General features: G+C 40.0%; 1 protein-coding gene across 4 annotated transcripts in view; it reads right to left on the reverse strand.

Annotated features, from left to right (window-relative positions):
• Positions 1-20169, reverse strand: part of ptprub (protein tyrosine phosphatase receptor type Ub) — a 160030-nt gene that overhangs the window by 77076 nt on the left and 62785 nt on the right. For all 4 annotated transcript variants that reach the window (XM_088306271.1, XM_088306270.1, XM_088306269.1 and 1 more), the window contains exon 3: positions 122-393. In XM_088306271.1, the coding sequence (XP_088162397.1) occupies positions 122-393 (272 nt within the window). The remainder of the gene's footprint in view (positions 1-121; positions 394-20169) is intronic.

Raw genomic sequence — 20169 nt, forward strand, 5'->3', positions numbered from 1 at the left:
TGCTCGTAGGTGAGAACAATCGCACAAAGTCACTCCAAATCTTGACATCATGCTGCGAACATGAATTTGAAGTAAGTCATAGATCAATGAGGTCAAAAAAGTCAAAGAAAATCATCTTTACCTGATATTCGTTTGGCCAGAAGGTGCTGACAGCCAGCTCCATCTGATGCCACTGCTTCCCGTGAGATCCCGACGTGTTCCACACCGGGTTGCCCAGCGGACCGCCGTTGACACGCACGTACGCCTTCAGGGTCCCTGGACTGTGGCCATCGCGGCTGTACAGGAAGTAGCTGAACTGGACACAGTGTGTGTCGTTCTCACTCAGAGTCTGCAGCAGTAGCTGAGCACAATGGCCCGCGACATGCTGTGAGGAGTTGACCAACATATAGGACCCTAAAAGCAGAAGAGGAGGAAAATATTAGCCTGACAAATCCATTCTGTCCACCTTTGAGTCAGAGACATTTTTTTAAGTCTCAATCCGATATCTCGGAAAATGCAAAGAAAAGACGAGCACATACAAATGGTCTAATCTTTAATTATTTTGGAGGGAGGGATAAATGTGTCCAAAGATGATAACTTTTCATATGACTGTAAGTCAGAAGTGGTTCAAACCAAGTAAACAAATAAAATACTTTACTCCCGACTTTAGAAATTAAGAACATTTTAGATACCTGGTCTTTTTTCGCTGATACAGATCAGCTGAAAATCAAGTGATTGGCCCGGAAATCCCATCACATGATCAGATCAGGAAACTCTAAGTGAAGCCATTTTGTACTTAGAAAATTAATACTTATAAAACGTCTCTTGCCTTCAAAATGGTTTAATCCACCCGATCCCTCCCGCCTCTTCTCACATGATGTAGTTGGACAGAGTAAGTGGTAAATTTCGCATCTTCTCCTGCTCCTGCTCTATTGGAACAAGCCGAAATTTCAGCTGCATTCAACCGTAGATTACTGATTATTTTGTTAGGTAGGAGTTAATGGACATTTCTTCTGGCTAGGAAACGTCACAAGTAGTCGGACAGTACCACTGTTCTTTTGTAACTGCAAAGAGAGAAACACAGCGTTGGCATGCTAATGCGTTAATATTAAAGCCAATGTCCGACTGATCGGAGGCCGATTATCATTGAGACTCCTATTGAGCATGTGCGTGTCCGCGTGTGCATGCGTGCGTGCGACCAATTCTTGCCTATCGGGCACTCTCGCGCCAAACTAGCGGCCCCCATAAACATCTGATCTAGAATCGCCCCTGGACTACATCATGCTCAGTACTGTGAAAGTAAAGAATAATGACAAAATTCCATGACAAAGTCATGGAATTTCAACAAATATTTTTAAATACACCAGGGACTTTCCAGAGCTGAAATATTTTGTTTCTGGACTAGATATACTATAGTCCAGTATTCAAATCTTAAACATACTTTAACTACATGTTACAAACTGTGTATCATCACACAGCGAAATGTAATTATTTATGCTCTTATATTAATAATTTGCATTCACTTTCTCGTAATTTGTGCCCTTGATTAAAATATTCAAAGATACAATTATTATATTATTTTAATATGTGTTATTCAACACTTAATACAGAGAACCACATTAGAGGCTTAGCTTTAATGTCAACGAAATAAGCCTCACACCGCATGTGATGAAGCCGCAGAGTCTTGCCTTCCTCAAAACCCAAAGCTTTTCAAACTGATTTGTTGATAACTGCTGGGAGCTCGTACGCGATGCTACAGAGATTTGTGTTAAGAAGACACTCTGTGAACTACGGCACACATATCACAAAGGATTAAATCTGCTTTTAAGCATTTTTAGCTGTTCAAAACCACATGACAAAAAAAAAAAGAAGAAAAAAAATCTAGAAATTGTTCTCAAGCAAATCACAGCCAAGCGTGTAGGCATTTGAGAACAGGGAAAAGTACCCTGCAGAATAAAAAGACAGGCAGTAATGTTGGCTGAGAAAGTCATTTGTGTGAAGCTGAACTACAGAAAGAACATGTCTGATAGGGGGGGGATAATTCCAGAGAAATCCTATTGGCAGCCTCCTAATCAGGATAACATAACCCTCAGTGCCCTTTCCGAGCATCTGTCCTGCCTTCAGTTTCTGTCCGTTAACATAATTAGCACAACAATGCTGGAGACCTTCCTGTGTGCTCGCATAATCAGGCCTGTCGTCATTGTACTGCGAGGCCTCTCTGTTCTCGGTCACTCAATGTCCTCAGAGACCACATAGTCGAGCGCTGGCGCCAGGTGGCCCGAAGACCGTTATTTTCTACTCAGATGTAATAGCAAGTGAATGCTGATGAACACACAAAAAAGTGATTAAGAGACATTTTTACACGCGCAAGCACACACAATGTTCCCCAACTGAACCAAAAGCATTTTACTCTTCACAGTGATGAACTTGTATTTGCACCTCAGATGTTCCACTAAATAAAAACAAAATCTTGCGCTTGTCCTATTTACTTGTGTTTAAGGAGTAAAGTAACTTGAGAAACCACTACTAATAATCCATTTATAGTACAATACAATACAATTTTATTTATATAGCAGCAGGCAGGTGCACAAGACAAACATCTACCTTAATGTTTTGCGCAATGTTATTGGGATTCACAACCCATCACACCGAAGCTGTAAAGAAAGTTAAACAGGGGACCACGGACAAGTAGGGATGGTCGTTATCTTCAGGCTACAGTACTTATTTTACTGCAAAGCCCAATTGCCCTGCAGTCCACTGTCAAAAGCCACTGATTTGTGTCTTGTCCGAGGCTGGGGATCACTGCACTCTCATATTGCTCTGTTTAATTAGATCTTTCACAATCCCGTCTCCTATCGTGCATCCTGCAGGCTCACGGGGGACTCATAAAATCATAGCAAGGGTTGAAGTGGTAAAGCTCCACTGTCCTCATTGGTGGTTGGACCTTATATGTGCCTTTTTGGTCATATATAGTACAGCGACGCTATTAAGACCTGTGCATGGACCTTGCAATTATTAATAAAACCACGCATGAACCAGCCATGAACAGATTGAACGTGCATGTGGAGTCATGCCACATTTTAATGAGGTTCTCTATAAGATGGCATGTGATGTATGAAATGGCCGTGAATTAAACATTATGACAAATTAAAGAAGTCCAGGATATATTTTGTGTTCTAATCATGATATGGTGTGAGATAGTCCACAGTGATTTACTCAGTATGGATAATCCATTAGATATAATTTTAGTTCATGTCATTTGGCAAGGATCCAAGGTCTTGTCTCTTTGTGGAATCGACGTTTGTATAAAGAGGAGAAGTAGAACTACGCAGAATGTGAGGCATGACGAATATAAGAAATGCATATAAGTAAGGTTGAATGCATATCATTAGAAATTACCTAACAGAAATTAAGGGAGAAAATCTGTTCATAATGTCCCTTTGGTTTTAATTAAGACTAATCAAGTGACACATTTTATTTTGTTACTAAACCAGTCCCCCTATTCAGCATTAGTTTAACATTCTATTGCAATGTTTTAAAAGTAACGGAATTCCACTTTAACAGTTGTTGCACCGATGCACTTTTGTCAAGCTCAAAGTACATTACACCATGGGAGGCTGTTTTAGATAACTCCCTCACTCACGTTTGGAAATTAGAATTTACTTGAGAACACAAAGTCCCAGGAAATGCTTTTCAGAAAAATGCTTAACTTTCACAGCCAAAGGACAACATGATTGCAGAACACTTATAGTGGAGAAATGTCAAAAAGAAAAGATGCTCCTGCAATAAAAAAAAAAAAAATCAGGTGACATGAAATTGTCGTAAAAGAGCAAGACTTCAAGAGCAGTGGGTGACAGTCAAAGGTCATTTTCATGTAAAATATGCCCAATTTTTTTTATGTAAATGAAATAATTTAACAAACAGACATAGTATCTTACTGAAGCGAATTTTTTTTTTTTTAAGGATATTTTTATTTTGAGACCTATCATTGTGTATACCCAAAAACTCAGAATTTTAGCTTCAAAATAGAGCAAACAAATGCAAATAAATAGCAGATATAAATATTTAATTTATTAAATATACTTTTAAGCGCCTCGACCCACATAACTATCTGGTTCATTTCTGCTTTTGGTGTGTGTGTGCTACAAAGTGAAGTGGTCACCGAAGCAATATTTCTGGTGACACATTAGCTTAGCGATTAGCATTGGCCACGCCTGTTCTCCCATACTTGGCATTGCAATGCTTTGTTACTCTTCCATCGCCTTTAGTGATAACAATGCTTGATGCCAATGAGGCAAGGAGTGGTTACTTTGAGGAGAAGATGTGAACTGCAGGAAGATAATTATTTAGCCACTCCAGCCAGCCAGACCGCATGTCTCGAATTGCAATTTTGCGATAAATCGTTCAGCCTGAGCGTCCACGTACAATCACACAAGTATTCACAGCATGACTGAGCAAAACTCAGAGAAATCAGAGTCGCATTCCGTCAAGTGATGTCGCTGTCAAGGGCAAACTAACATCTGAAACAAGATTAGGAATGATTGAGCACATCATAATTCATATGGAGTCCTGGTGGACTACGACCGGGTCACAGCATGGAGGTGACACCGTCTCTGGCCAGAAAACGAAGATGACAAAGCTACATTTGGACAAGTTAAAACGTGGCGAGCAAACGAAAGAAAGCACATAATGGTAAACCACTATTTTCCCTGAAATAAAACTTGTGAGGGAATAAAGCTTTTGTCCCTGTGACATCCAAGGCCACACAGTTATCTCAAATAGACTTTAATGGGATTTACGGCTATGTTTGACTTTAAGGGGTATCCTCGATGATGCTTGCGGCGCCATTACTGTTCTATTGAGCTATGGTGTGTTCTTGGCATATCTTCTGTCTAATATTATATTCTGAGAAGGTCATGTAGATTTTTGGACTCAATTTCATGGGTTGGCTGCAGTTCCCTTAATTCTGTATTTATTCACTGCCACCCGCAATATCCTTCAGCACATATCCAGTAAATAAGTTAAAAAAAAAAAAAAAGGGAGGGGAATTAGTGGCGCGGCGGCCATTGGCCGGAGTGCAATATTAGAGTTGTTAGAAGAGCAGCCCAGGGACGGAAAATTGCCTCATTATGTCGTGAAACTGTCAGACAGCGTTAAAAGTTTTCACGAGACGAGTCAGTCATCAACAACATCAATGCCTCATCATAAGACTTTAATGTGTGTAAATAGCTATGTTATTCGTTCAACTACTTTAGTGTTCTAGCTTGTTTAATTTCATGCATAATTCCAGGCAGGTCTGAAGTTGCGTAATAAACATTTATAGAGAGGGTGTTTGTCCCCTTCCTGGAACATCTTTTATAGGGACAAAATAATAATACGAAATTAGACCGCTATAATTGACTTTTCATAATGACACACAATGTCGGTCTTCTTACATTCACTGAGTGCTCAAATAGAGACAGCTGCTTGCTTGAGCAACAGCACGCCATGGCGACCATCTTCAACTGCTTACATACACAATTTTGTAACCTCTCATGGCAATGAAAATAAAATTTGCTTTATATTATTAAATAAGAGTAATTTAAGAATCAGCAGGTACAATAACTGACAACCCCAAAATTATTACCTGGAACAAAATTCTCAAAATGTACGTAGGATTTACACAGTATCTATATCTATATCTCTCTCTCTCTCTATATATATATATATATATATATATATATATATATATATATATATATATATATATATATATATATATATATATATATTAGTGTTTGCACTGGGATGTGAAACGTCATTTTGTCTCAGCATTCTTGAGGGTACCCAAAGTTACCTCAAACAAAGTTTTCAGGAGAAAAGTCAGTCATGCCCTTGCAGCACCTCCCTGCTCCTCTTTGGATGGCTCCAGCATGTCAATGTATTCTGCCGTGTTTCTAGTTCTCAGAAGTTGGAGGAAATAGTGGTGATGCCACAGAGCTTCAAACGCATCACACAAACTGTTGCTGCGGTTGTGGTAACTAAAATAGTGCTACCATATGAACGTGTCGGCGTTCAACCATTTCCAATGCTGTTTTGACTGCTGCATCTCCTCTCTCTCTTGACTTATCGACTGATGAACAGCATTCTAATTTGCATGAAGATGACAGTTTGTGACAGAAGAAAGAGTTTTTTTATCAACAAAGTATTACTATAGCAATAACTTTTAGCTAAATTTTAAACATCTCAAGATTATATACCGCAGATATTATTTCACCCAAGTGAATCAAAATTAGGGATGAAACAGTTTACGGTTTACTGATGAATCATGATAAATGTAAAGTGTCAGCATTTCAAATTTTAATTATCGTGTCTATCATATTGAACGTAACTGAGAAAAACGACACCACTTAAATTTGTCTTAAAAAGATTAATGCTAATAAACAAAACATTGACGTCGCGGTAATGTCTCTTTAATCAATGGATTTTTGAAAACCAACAGTGCAGCAATACAGGTAGACCGACAAATTAACAATACTCTGTCACAGGCAAATATTTTTTTCCCCTGCAAAAAATGATTCACATTACTGCAGCTTACTGAGCAATTGAGATCGTCTTCTTCGGTTGTACACAATAAATATTAAACTACCACCTAGTGGCTAGGCTACGCTAGCGGGAGCTGCACAACGTAGTGAAGTAGTAATTCATTAAACAGTGGTACAAGTACAGCAAGTGGTTCGCAGGTTAACTCTTATTCAGGGATATTCAATGAAAAATGAGCGTTTTCCGGTAGCAAGAGATTTTGCAGGGCAACAGTCCGACCCTAACAATGTTTCAATTTGAAAAGCAGATCCATTTATGCCGTTTCTGTACGACTTATCCTCAATAAAGTCACGGGTGTGCTAAAGCCTAACCCGGTTAACGCCATGCACATATCGACAAGAAACTATTCCCGCTCACATCCACACCAGCGGATGTAAGAACAAGGATGATGACCAAAGTTTCCCTTGCTTAGGATAATACAGTGCTGGAAGATCAAAAGCTAATTTTATCTTCAGGGATGTGGGCTTTATGCACTTCTCCTCCAATGTCATATTTGTCCCCTTTTCATTTCGTCTGTCATTGTCACAATCTCTTGCAGAGAATTTAAAAAAAAAAAAAAAAAAAAACGATTCCAGTGCACACACAGTCAGTATTGACATTTTCTCTCTTCGAAACAATGTACCCCTCCGGCGGTAGTATTTTTTTCATTGACCATAGATCATATTGAAATGGCATTTCTTGTGTAATGCATGTTGAATAATGGAAGAGGCCTCATTCACTTCATCAAAGCTGCAATTTCCTCTCTACAAACAATCTATCCAAGACGATTTTAAAGCACGTTTCCCTCAGTTTTACAGATTGATTGACTGTTCTCATATACTGTAAATGAAATGCAAAAACAAACCAAAAGGTGATAGTGTGAAGAGTATACAATCAGGCCTCCCCACCATGGGGCACTCCTAACCTTTTTTTTCTGGTTTCCTTTACTTGAAAAACACTCAAACACTCCCACCATTTCTGCCTTTAACTTTATTGTATCCCCTCGTTCCTAGTAACAGTTGTGATTGGTTTCTCGCTGGGGCTTTGTCGCCCAAAGCAGAAACCAAGGAGACCATTACGAACACCCCGCGGGACTTTGTGATATGTTAGGTCTAGAAATGAACAAGAAAGAAGCAGACAGCAGAGGACTGATTCTAGGGTGGAAAATAAATTAAATACAAGTGGTGGTTTTGTCAAAGAAGCCTGTGCCTTCCAGCATTTAAGGGAGATAAGACCACGCCAGCGAATGTTGTCGTCTTTCCAAAGAGAGAGAAGAGATGCACTTTCTCAACAGACTGCCTGTGCTGACCTTTTGAATTGTCCTCTAAGGCAGTTCACGATCGGCTGTCCTATTTACCCAGAAGGGAGGCTTCTTTGCAAGGATGAGTGGAAAACATGAGAAAGGGAAGATGTACTTTTCATTTGTCTTAAAACCTTGTCCTTGTTGGTTCTCTGACTCAGCAAGACACTAAGGGGACCAAACAAAGTATATTTCAGACTGAAATGTAAATGCACGAAAAAAAAGCAGGATAAAATATATGCCGACATATAAAGTATAGCCTGAAGGTCAAAATGTATCAATGATGAACACTGCACTTCTATTGAATGAATTCACTGCACTGTGTTGTCTATTTGCATATAGTTTCAGCAATATGGTTACAGGTGATAAAATTTGAAGCTCCTCAGGAGGGGGTGACCATCTTATCTTGCATTACCTTAAAATACAATCAAATAAGGGCATAAAAAAGTCATTTTCATAAAAACTGCATTAGAAGAAAGAACCGATGAGGCTGGTACAGACATGAAATCTACAATATTGAGAGACATGACAAGTGTTGTATGTCTTAGACTGGTTTTGTTTTTTTTGTTGTTGTTGTTGTTGTTTGAAAGACCCAATCTCGCGCAAGTTTGTCATTAAAGTAAATTACATTTGCAAAGACTATAAGGACTAAATGATCGTGCGCTAACAGAATAGATATTCGACACTTTTCCACAAAGACAAGCAAAAACAACTAAAAACTATGTAGTATGTATGCCACAACTCTAGTTGGCGATGTCACAGAAAATAAATATAAATATAAATATAAATATAAATATAAATATAAATATAAATATAAATATAAATATAAATATAAATATAAATATAAATATAAATATAAATATACACATTGGCACAAGCTGGTTGTGTGTCAAGATGAAACTATATTTAATTAATATCTTTGGTTGTCACATCAGTTTAAAATAATGTAATAATAATGACCTGTTGCATTGCGCTTTCGCTTGAACTTGTCAAAGACAAACTTTTTCAGGATTTCAGCAGACCCAACCACCATACAGAAAGACTGAACAAAAATGAGCTAGCACAAATGAATTAAAAAAAAAATAAGTTGTTCAGAGAGCTTCTTAAAAAGGGAGAAAAGGACAAATAATGCGATGGGAAAAATATAGTGTCCAATTTCAATGAAAAAGGAAGCTGTATTTAAAGATGACGCATTGATAACTAATAACCAAGATAACAAATCGCTATGTGATCATGGAATAAAACTTCACAGTATCGCCTTTAAACTGAGCAGCTTGTTGGTGACAAAAGTGTCATGCAGTATTACGATTGTGTCTCAGGTGTGATTCGGAGGCTACGTCCTATGAGAGTAGCAAGGGCATGACGTTGCACACTACAATATTACGCGACAAACCGGCTATATGCACCTCAGACAAGTGTGATGCAAAATAAGAACTACAAAATAAGAGTTCCTATTGAATGATTGAACCTGACACTTTCACATGCCCCCTCCATAAATGGTGTGCTATCTGCATCTCAACGTACACAAGGACCATTTTTTTATTCCTCTGCAAGCGCTCAGACATGCGTGTGCATTCACAACGACATGGATAAGATCACACCGGGGACTCTGCCGGTCAGTGAGGAATATAATCAACCATGTGTTCCAGCTGTAACCTCGAACACAGAAACACAAACAAAAACCAACAACTTTTGACTAAAAGTGCAGCCGCAAGAACAAGCAATGCATGACGATTAGCGGTCAGGTTGTTGCCTGTTGCATGGGAAAATGATGCAGCACTGTTAGCATTATTTTACTGTTTTATTCTACGGTGCAGTATGCCAGAGTGACATTGCTCAGTCGATTATATTTGAGGGCTGGAAGCTGAGAATAACACATCCCAGACATGAAGACAAAGAGACGAGGATCTCTTTTGTCACTGAAATCCATGAACCTTGCTATCTGTACTCAATGGGTTTTTATTTTCACCCTTTGGGAAAATTTGGAGCCGCACTGTCAAGCTGAAGCTTTAATAAATGCAAATACAAACTGACTGCCTTTTTTAACATGACAACCTTGCAAAATCAGGAACATTAGACAACGACGTCAAAACAACTCTAATACTGTACATAGGCTTGCAAAATAACTGTAAAAGCAAAATAACATACCAGGCCTAAGGATGGCAATGACACACAGCTGGTATGATATTAGCAATGCAGTAAAATAATTTGCTGGTGAAGCGTTAATCACAATTGAGGGCTGACACTATCCAATATATTTAGAATCAAGTATTCGAACCATCATACCATCAATTAATTGAATAATTGGGTAAAAATGTATTTTACAATAAAATGTATGCAAAATCATTTTCCCACCGATTACTAAACAAGCAGTGTCCCATGAGAGGGAGTGAAGTGTTTACCAACATTTTTTAATTTAAAGCTACTTCTTGGGCCAGATTAATGTGAAGGGCTACGAGTTAGACATAAACCTCTGAGACTACATCAGGTTTAACTACATATCAATTACGGGTTATTAATATGACTGCAAATTATGATTTTACAAAAGTTGAAAATGACAATAATTTTGCCATAAATTAATGATGATTCAGTTACTGATTTGGTCCGAAACATGTTTGAAGGGAAAAAGCAGATATATGTAAGTGTACGATTTTGATCAAGTACAAAATATGATTAATCAGCTTCGATTGAAGACAACGTGAGAATATTTACATGTGTGAGGTTGAAATTGCAAGATTTAGCCAATTTTTAGGGATATGTTGGCTTTAAATGATTAATTGATAATGAAAAAATAGTTGATTAAATTAGTGATGAATTAATTGTGAATCAATCATTTTGACAGTGTTGTGTGCCTGCCATTATTACATGTATATATGTTCACCAATTTAAACGGCCACGTTTTCAAGCATTCACAATGCAGTGAGATAAGGATTCCACGGATTTGGTGCACAAAGCAATAATTATGACTGTATTCCAACACATTACATAATTAGGTAGTTAAACACAATTGTACTCCCCATTGTACTTTAACATTGGCTAAACGATGTAATACAAGTAGCTCTGGCTCACTCTCTTGCTGCCCCCAGTCTCCTCTGCAATAAACTGCATTTCAGCCATGTGTTGATAAGTAAATACAGTAGACCCGCACTGTTGTTTGCATGTCTGATTATAACCGATATTTGCAATGTCCCGTGGTACTATTTAAAAGACTGCTGAATATAGGCTGAGCCCTAAGAAGAATTTATTGGAAAGAAAAGAGAAGAGACCTTTGTGGCCATGCCCTTACTTACACTTTTTTTTTTATTATTTTAAATGCCAGAATGTTTTTTGCATCCTACATTTCCTAGTGGGATACAATATTAGAATCTTTTTATTGGCGTTAATTCTGAATTATTCTATAGTTCAACCTCTTTTATTGGCTTTAATCCTGAATGATTCTATAGTTCAACCTCTCAAACCCCCAGATGGAAGATGAAATAGAATTAATTAAAAGCACCCCATTAATCCATCTCCTCCCTGACCTCTCCTATTGAAAGAAGCCTCAGACATACCACATCTCCATCCAATGCAACCACCGTCTTGCTTCGAGCCGCTATAAATAGGACATTTTTCAGAAAGACACTACTGAATATCAGCTAATGAAACCTGAGATAGAAATGTTTCTCACCGGACACGGAAGAGGCAGACAATCCACGACAGGCTAGTTTTCAGATTAGATTTTCATTAGCACCCTGTTATCAGTGACTGATTCTATTAACATGTCAGCCGCTGCGACATGCCCCGGTGGTAAACGGCGATGGAGGCCACAGTCACCAAATAACTCACGCCATCGTTTGGTCATCTGTTCTGACATGAATTTAATGAGCACGACACAAGAACTGAATTGCCCTGAGCAAATGCACAAGTTTGGATGATTTCCTATGCATTTTCCCTCATTTATTTATTGTAAAATAAGACTCCTGTCATATTATATGTTCGAGGAATATAGTCAAAGGTTGTAAAGCTCTACTCAAAGTCAACATTGTAGTGATTTAGCAGCATGCCTCGAGGCATAGCGTATCCCAGGATATTAGAGTCTACAGAGATATATCAGCATAAGAAGCCTTTCAAGCAAAACAAGCCTATATACAATCTGCCCTTTCCTTCCTCTACACAGTCATGCAATCCCACATTTGGTTCACAAACATATGCAGCTGACAAACTTGTCAGCGATGACAACTGGTGCTTCTTAAATGATCTTCAGCAGGCATTTTAGTATCCGCTTGGCCTGCTTAAATTGACGTCCTTCAGTGGCCTGGGTACTCGTCCGTCGTTCGTCAGTCCGTCATTTTTTTAAGCCGAACCGAATCGTAATCGGCAGTTGCTCAGTCCGTCAGGCAGTTTGCCAGTTAACCCAGTTAGGGTTAATCGTCAGCAAAATGGGTGTCCATCAGTCTGACGTAATAAACTCTGCCTTTAAAACAATCTGAGTGATCCAATCATGACAAAACATGATTCCAACACTTCAGATTTAGGCTAACGTTAAGATTGTTGAGTCTAGTCTGGTAGCATCAAAAAGCATTTATTCAATGGAAGTGACTGAACGAGCGGAGTAACAATAGCGTTGGCATGTGGTGGAAGGCTCTTGAAGAGAAAGAGGCTGTCAGCTGTGTGTCACACACAGACTGCAGACTGATGGATGGACAGGTGTCGAGCTCTGGCCGAGACGAATCCGTATTCTTCGGCAGGATTGATAAATCTGAGGCAGACGCTGATAGGCCGCGGTGTCATCATATTGACGAGCAGGTGGGAGCTACCGGTGGAAGGCTAGAGTTACACCCATCCCAGCGGTGTAATATGTTTGTGATTAACTGTCAATCCGCCCCTCCCTTTCTCCCGTTTGGTGGGCAGACATTCTATCTCAGTAGAAACACTTGTCATTGGGAAGATTCCTGCAGCCCTGACCTTGGCCACCATCAGGGCTCCAACAAACAATTCATGAGGGTTTTATGTACTCATAAACAATCAACAACAGGTCATTTGAAATGTTATGGGCCAGTCAATGGAAGAGCTTGGCTAAAAGGAAAAAAAACAATGATTGTACTGCCTCATAGACTTGTGTCACCCATGTAGCCCAGTTATTTTGTGCGTCATAACTGTAAGCACAAAACGCATGGAAAGAGATTGCATGAGCGCTGAATCAGGCTTTGAACAACAGAGATGTGGATACAAATCAGGTATGAATCACCATATATCAAATTCTGCCAATCTGACGATATGCCATTTGGACAGAGCTGACCTACACTGTTATCGAAAGACGGATGTCACTGGAAAATGCCAACATGCATGCACACCCACAGCAAAACACACACTCAGCAAAACGGCACACATTGTACATGAAAACTGCAGCGAGCGAGCGAGTGAGTGAATTGTTGTCACCTGTCACATGCATTTTGGCCATGTGTGAATGCGTGTTCTTTCTGATGTACGGCAACTTTAAGTACAGTGATACTAGATATGGACACCAAAGCAAGATCTGCATTTTATAAATAAATCCAAGCCACTTTTACTGTAAATTAGGAAATATGAATTACACTATGAAGTGTACTCAACTGTAACTAATGTAAAAGAGGGGTTACATTAATGCAGTCGCTGTCCTGGTCAATTCAAGTAAAGAAAAAAAGAGTAGCAATAGACTAATTAACGGTTCAATTATGTTCTTCTCGCCTAGAGAAGTCTGGGTAGCGACTGAAAGGAAAAGGATGCAGATGGAAAGTTATGGAAATGAATTTCCTTGGCAGTATTTCTGGTACACCCTTCAGGGAAGGAGGGAAAAGGGGCAACCACTTCCGATACCTCCCTTATCAGGAAACAAAGGCATGTCCAGTCAGGAGGAGGCTTTGGGACAGATTTTGGACATGCTGGAGAGACCCTATCTCACAACGGAGCTGCGAATGCCAGCTTTTAGCCCCTGGGAACTCAAAAACGGTGACAGGGAAATTGTAGGCTTGGCTTAGGCTGGCAGCCCTGCAGTACAAATACACAGATGGAAATGAAGAGATAGAGAATTCATCTCGCCTAGGCTGGGTTGTGACATACTTATAATGATTTTTTTTTTAAAGTGCATTTATTAATCCTCCTGGGAGAAGCATAACTGAAGATAAGAGCCACACCAAAAACGGCCTATTATGAAAAAAAAGCCAGTGATCACGCTCCAGTGCCATTTATGAAGTGTGTTCCTCCATATGTGAAGACAGATGAATTCCATTTTCACAACAAAAGCATTCTCAAGGTAATTTATGCAAACTAATGAATGCTGCAACGTATCATAAGAATTCCTCAGTGAAAGTGGTTGTCACTCGATGAGAAATGCCAGTTATTTGAACAACAACACCTGCTGTTTCTCTCAATGGCTGTGTACAAAAATAATGCAACCCTCCAAAAACTATTTGGAACTATGTCAACAACAGGATTTTGAATCTGCAAGCAGTTTAACATTTAACTAAAAGCCTCACTTTCCAGCATTGTTGTTTTTTTGTAATTATTATGATAATATAAATACAGCATGTAATATGTAGTCTAGGGGTGGGCAAACATTTTGATTGGCGGGCCACAATGGGTTCTAAAATTTGACAGAGTGGCCGGACCAGGAACAGATGGATGGAGTGTTTTGGTAACCTCACCTCATCGGAGTAAAAAAAAAAAAAAAAATTTACTTTTAAATTAAAGTGAACAAAAGCATTACAACAATATATATGTCTTTGAAGAGCCACAATATTTAGAAAATAAAACATTAACAAGGTTGATTCATTTCATTTTTTTCAAGTTCGGCGGGCCGGATTAAAACGTTTGACGGCCCGCATGCGGCCCCCAGGCCGTAGTTTGCCCACGCCTGATGTAGTCAGTACACGAGCTACATTTGGAAGTACACAGAAGGAAAATTGAACCACTAACATTTTTTTTCAGCTCACAAGCGATTAGCTTTTTTTTTTTTTTTTTTGCTGATGGTGTCTGGGCTTTTTTTCTCGCTTTTTGTTTAACTTCCTATCGATTAGCCCTGTTGCCTGAATAGGGATTCTTTTAACCGTCTTGTTTTGTGTAGCCAGTCAGTGGTTTGACATCCTTGTGCTGACACCGGGTCCAATAGAGGGGACAAGAATTAAAAAAAAAAAACATGCGGGGAATGAAACCGACAAAAACGCAGCCATGCATCATTGAATCTTTGCTTTCAGCCAGCAAGCACAAGGCACAAAACTATGAACACTAAACACATAGAGAAGTAATTAAAACAGACAAAAAAAAAACATGTCATAGCCACCCTGTTGCCTCTCCTCACTGCATGTAAACTGCTCGCATTTACTTTACGGACAGTTTTGCTTCACATTGCCGCTCTGACAAGATTATATTTTGTTTTGTTTGTTCCTTTTTTCATGTCAAATTACGCCCCTTTAGAGAATTAATTAAATCTGGTTAGTCTATGGGACAAGTCAAAGCAAAAAAAGGAATTAATACTAGTAGCAGCACATTCAACTTTTGTGAGCAGTGCCAAAATGAAATCAACATACATGTTCACTTCTTTGCCTCGCTTAGACTAAAACTGACTGTAAGCCTGTGCAAGTGTCACTGATTCCACCTGTGCTTTTCCGGCTGACAAATGCATCGCATTGTGCCCTTGTCAAAAATATGGAGGCAATCACAGCTGTACACGTCAACGCGGCATTCTTGTCGTACTCGCAACATTCTGTGTCTCAAATTTCTGTTGTCAGCAAGCAATGAGGAGATGTTATGGATGAAAAAATCTGCAGAGTGACACACAGAGTCAGCGGCGCCGTCTCGGTTGACAGTGGACAAGTAGTTTGTAGGAATGCTTTCAATTAATATAAATGTTGGACATAAAACCCTTCTCAATTTGAAGTCCCTCTAGACAATTTGGGCTACGAGACAAACTCTGCTTCCCTTTGTGTGCAAGGGCTTTTATCTGCAGGAGGATGAGAACGTGTCAACTGAGAAACTCGGAAGAAGAGCAGCAGCATGGCCATTAGGCAGCCATGGAGACCGCTGTGCTCACTTTCAGAGGGTCTGCGAGAAAACGCCTCTCAAAAGCCCTGCCAAAGCCTGGCCTAAGGGAGCAACAGGGCCCTATTTGTGCCACTCCAAGCGAGCCGCGCTCATCAGACGGGCTGTCGGCAATCAACAATGGAGCCAGATGGACGGAGACCGAAGGCTTCAGACTGTATAAAGCCAAGAAATAACTCTGTTAAAACACATGCATCTTGGTTTCATAGATCTGAGGGGGGGGCACACAGGTGGAGCCGCTTAGTTATCCGGAAAAATTTTGCTAACCCCACCACGTTTTAATTACATGAGGTAGCTGCGGCTCACTGTGTTAGGACATCACAATGGGAAAATTAACAGAAATTGTAACAAGGGAAATTCCAGTTCACTTTGCCAGCACCTCTAAGGTGACTTTGAGAAAATCGGATCATATAAGGGCACTTGTGTGTGAACAAGCCACTTATGTTTTTTCTCCCTGCATGTTCTTTTTCTTTCTGAATGTGAGAGTAGCAGGCCAAATTATCTCATTGATAAAAACAATTCTTTGACGTATTTTTCTTCTTTATTTTGTTCCAAAAGCGTAGATTTGTAAAATTAGTTGTAATTGGCCTTCCAGATACGGGTACTGCTCTGCTGAATACGACTGGTATGGAAACGGGATTTCAGAACATTCAGTGGGCGGCGGTTGGTGATATCCATGGGTCCCCGCAATCGGCGCAGAGCTGAAAGGAAGGACACCGCTGCCACCTCCCTTTCAACTATCCGTGCGCGGAATCCAACAGTGTTGCCCGAACGATCTAGATATTTTCTTTTATTTTACGTGCCGTGCAAAGTTTAATGGTCCTTGAACTCAACTGTTTATCTTTTTAAAAAAAAATAATAAACAATAAAGTGTATTGTTAATTTGCCCCTTAGTCGCTCAATGAAATGTAGACGAAAGCCCATCCCTATGCTCCTGTTTTAAATAGCACCAGCGCCAAGATGGATTGCCTACTAATAAACCAAACAAAGCCGCTCAGCCATCTGCTTGCCGGTATGTTATTGCTTGAAAGAGCTGGAAGTCTTATGAGACCAAATGCCAAGCGGAGCCACAACTGAGATAACAAACTGTACATTTCTGACCTGCCCAGCCTCCCAATGTCCAAGGTCCCTGTGAGAGCGAACCTCACAGTGCCTTGGGGAAAGGGAAGGAAGAAAAAAAAAACATAAAATAAGCCCAAAGCCAGTGGAGTATGGCCTTTGAACTGTGGATTGGGCTAAATATTCACACTTAATATGTCAAAGGCAGGAATTTCAGTTGCAGCCACGGCAAATAACCGAACCGGAACAAACATATAATTTAATATGTCATGCAAGCCTGACAGGAACACACATACACACAGTAAATGTATATGTGAAGACACATTTCAATTTATTACCCGATTCAAGCCTATCTTGAAACATTATGGCATTAGATTTACGTAGGCGTAATGTCAAATACCGCGTACAAAAATTTGTTTCACATGAAATTAATGTGAAAATCGGTCTTACACTTACGGCTTCTCTCTCCTCCACGCATACAAAACGCAGATTGACGCTTACGATGCAGGCGTGATAACTGCGCCACAATTATTAACCAGTTAGGAGTCGGACACTGGGGCTGATTCGGATTGGCTGTTTATTGCCCAATCGCATTTTACAAGAGTACAACATCCGGGAAGACTCAAACACAGTCGATAGAAGGGTTTTCTGCATTCTAACACGCTGTTCTTATTGTTTTTGTAATAATTCAAAAATATATTTTTTTTTTTCAAATATCATTGATTGGTTCAACAATATTGCAAAACGTTACATTAAAGAAAATAGACTCTGGAAATTTTTTTTCATCATGACATGCAAGGATTTTTTTGTATAACTTGAGGTCATTCATCCAACTGTTGATGTGGGGCTTCACCTTGAGCCGTTTACATCTGTGGATAAAATGTTTTGCAAGTGAAATTAAATTGTTCACCAAAAAGTCCAAGTCCTTCTCCTTTAACTGCGCGTCAACTTTAATGGACGACATGGTAGTTGTTCGCTATAGCGGCGCGCCATTCTATTCAGTTTTTTTTCACACCACCTCCGAGCTACGATTGGACAGTAAACAGCCAATCAGAATCAGCCCTAGTGGCCGACTCTTGATTGGTAAATAATTGTGGCACAGTTATCACGCCTCCATCGTAAGCGTAAATCTGCGTTTTGTACGTGTAGAGGCGAGAGAAGCCGTAAGCGTAAAACCTATATTGTGCCTACTTGTGGTGGGTCTTGTACACGCGAAAGACATTTGAGTACGTACAAAACATGTTTTTGTACGCGGTATTTCACATTAAGCTTACGTAATTGTGGCATAAATCTAACGCCATAAAACGTTCAATCTTTGACGCGCTTCTGTTGGTGACGTAAGGCGGTTTGATCCAGCAGGAACCCGTGGAAACTGGATTAGTCTAACCTTGCTTGCTAATTAATCATCAATCATCAATAGCGGGGAACAGGTGCCAACCTGTCACTGTGCTTAGCTGCAATCAAGTGCCAGAAATGTGCCCTTTCATTTGGGACCTCCCATAAATGTACTTTTAATTAATATCTTGAAATTATGATTGAAATTATAATTATTAGCTTAAAAGATAAAGATAAAGATGTCCTTTATTAGTCCCACAATGGGGAAATTTGAGGTGTTACAGCAGCAAAGATATAGATATTGCGGTTCTTTCTAGCAAGGAGAATGTGTATTCACATAGAGTGGAGGTGTTAACCGGTCAAAAAGACAGTGCCGTCCCCTCCCAAAAAGGTTAAGAGACTGATTGTTGCACTCTTGTACAAACATTCACACCTGGAGGCATACACACCAACAGCTACGAGCACAGGTCGGAATGACAGCAGCTCGCGTTTGATGCTGCTGCGCTACCACACACATTTCTGACACATCATCTCCCACTCAGAGTGTAGCAGCGTATCTCTTGTGAGAAGCCATTAATAATACACCAAGCACGTCTCGTAAACCAAACTGCCATGTCATGTCTACCCATTCCCAATACCATGCTTCAGCTTCAGAGCGGTGGAGAATGTTAAAGAAAAACAAGAGGGTTGCAATTGAACAAGCGATTAAAAAAAAAAAAAAAAAAAAAAAGGAAGAGCCACAGACACAGGTGCAAATATGCAACAGCCTGTCAGAGCAGCGAAACAGAACATGTAAGCGAAACTCTGCTGTTGTAAAAATAGGAGCATGCGTTGTCGCTGTGGGACAACTGCGCTGCTCCCAAAGAGTCATCAAATGAATTCAGCTAAAAGGGGGTGCACTTTGTGGGCGTGGCCCCCAAACAGCCATCTCAGAGAGAGCCTCTTGTCCATTCTCGAAACACAAAGGGAAGTTCTGATTCACACAAGCGGAAGTTTGTCTGCAATGGAAAACAACAAGCTGAGCATATAAAAGCCAATGAGTTTCTCCTAAAGTTATGATCATGACTTTTTCTATGGCTCCCCTCAGAGAGCATGGCCCTTAGCAGGGTGACGAGGAAGCGGCCCCCACGCCGCGTTGGGAGCTGCCACTTCATAATTAGACTGTCACAATAAAAGAGATGCAGTGCCTCCAGATTTCAGTTTACGGCCCGGCAACAAAACCGACACATGAGAAAATAAGATGATTCTGGAAGCGTGGATGCCTCTTGTTTCTGAGCATTAATCATCTCATGAGCGGTATATCCCCAACAGAAGTCAGCAGATTCTATGCATCTCATGTTGGCTTGGGCGCGCATTCAAGTATGCGTGCCAAGTGTATTCACGCAAGTGTTGTGTCGGCGTGGCGCTAATTTACAGAGCATGCCATGCCCTGCTTCTCATCCTCGCATATGAATTTCCAAGCAAATGCTGTCTGACAGCTCCGAGTGGAGGACCTCCAGCTGTCATTAGCAGAAAAACCTGGAAGTGTTCCTAGGAGGGACAGGCCCCTCGCTGCTGTTACAAACAACCTAGAGGAAGGCAAATTGGTTGGTGATGGGTTTCATGATTCCACGAAGGAGCTTGATGGAATTTCTGCTACAAAATTTATAAACATTTCTGCTGCTCGCTTTTTTGGAAGAGGTTTTTCCGAGTATTGGTGAATTGGTTTTAACCAATACCAACATCAGTACGTCTTCTGGTGGAGTCTCCCAAAATTTTAAACATGCTGCATTGCAACCCCTGCTCAAAATACAGAAAATTTGTGAAAAAGTGCCAAAATAATTTTTCCCAATTAAAACTGATGGAGATGATATTAATAGGCGCCAGCCTGACCCCCAATG

This window comes from Idiotropiscis lumnitzeri, chromosome 10, assembly GCF_059441095.1.
Source record: "Idiotropiscis lumnitzeri isolate Australia: NSW breed Sydney's pygmy pipehorse chromosome 10, RoL_Ilum_1.0, whole genome shotgun sequence".
Classification (NCBI taxonomy): Eukaryota; Metazoa; Chordata; class Actinopteri; order Syngnathiformes; family Syngnathidae; genus Idiotropiscis; species Idiotropiscis lumnitzeri.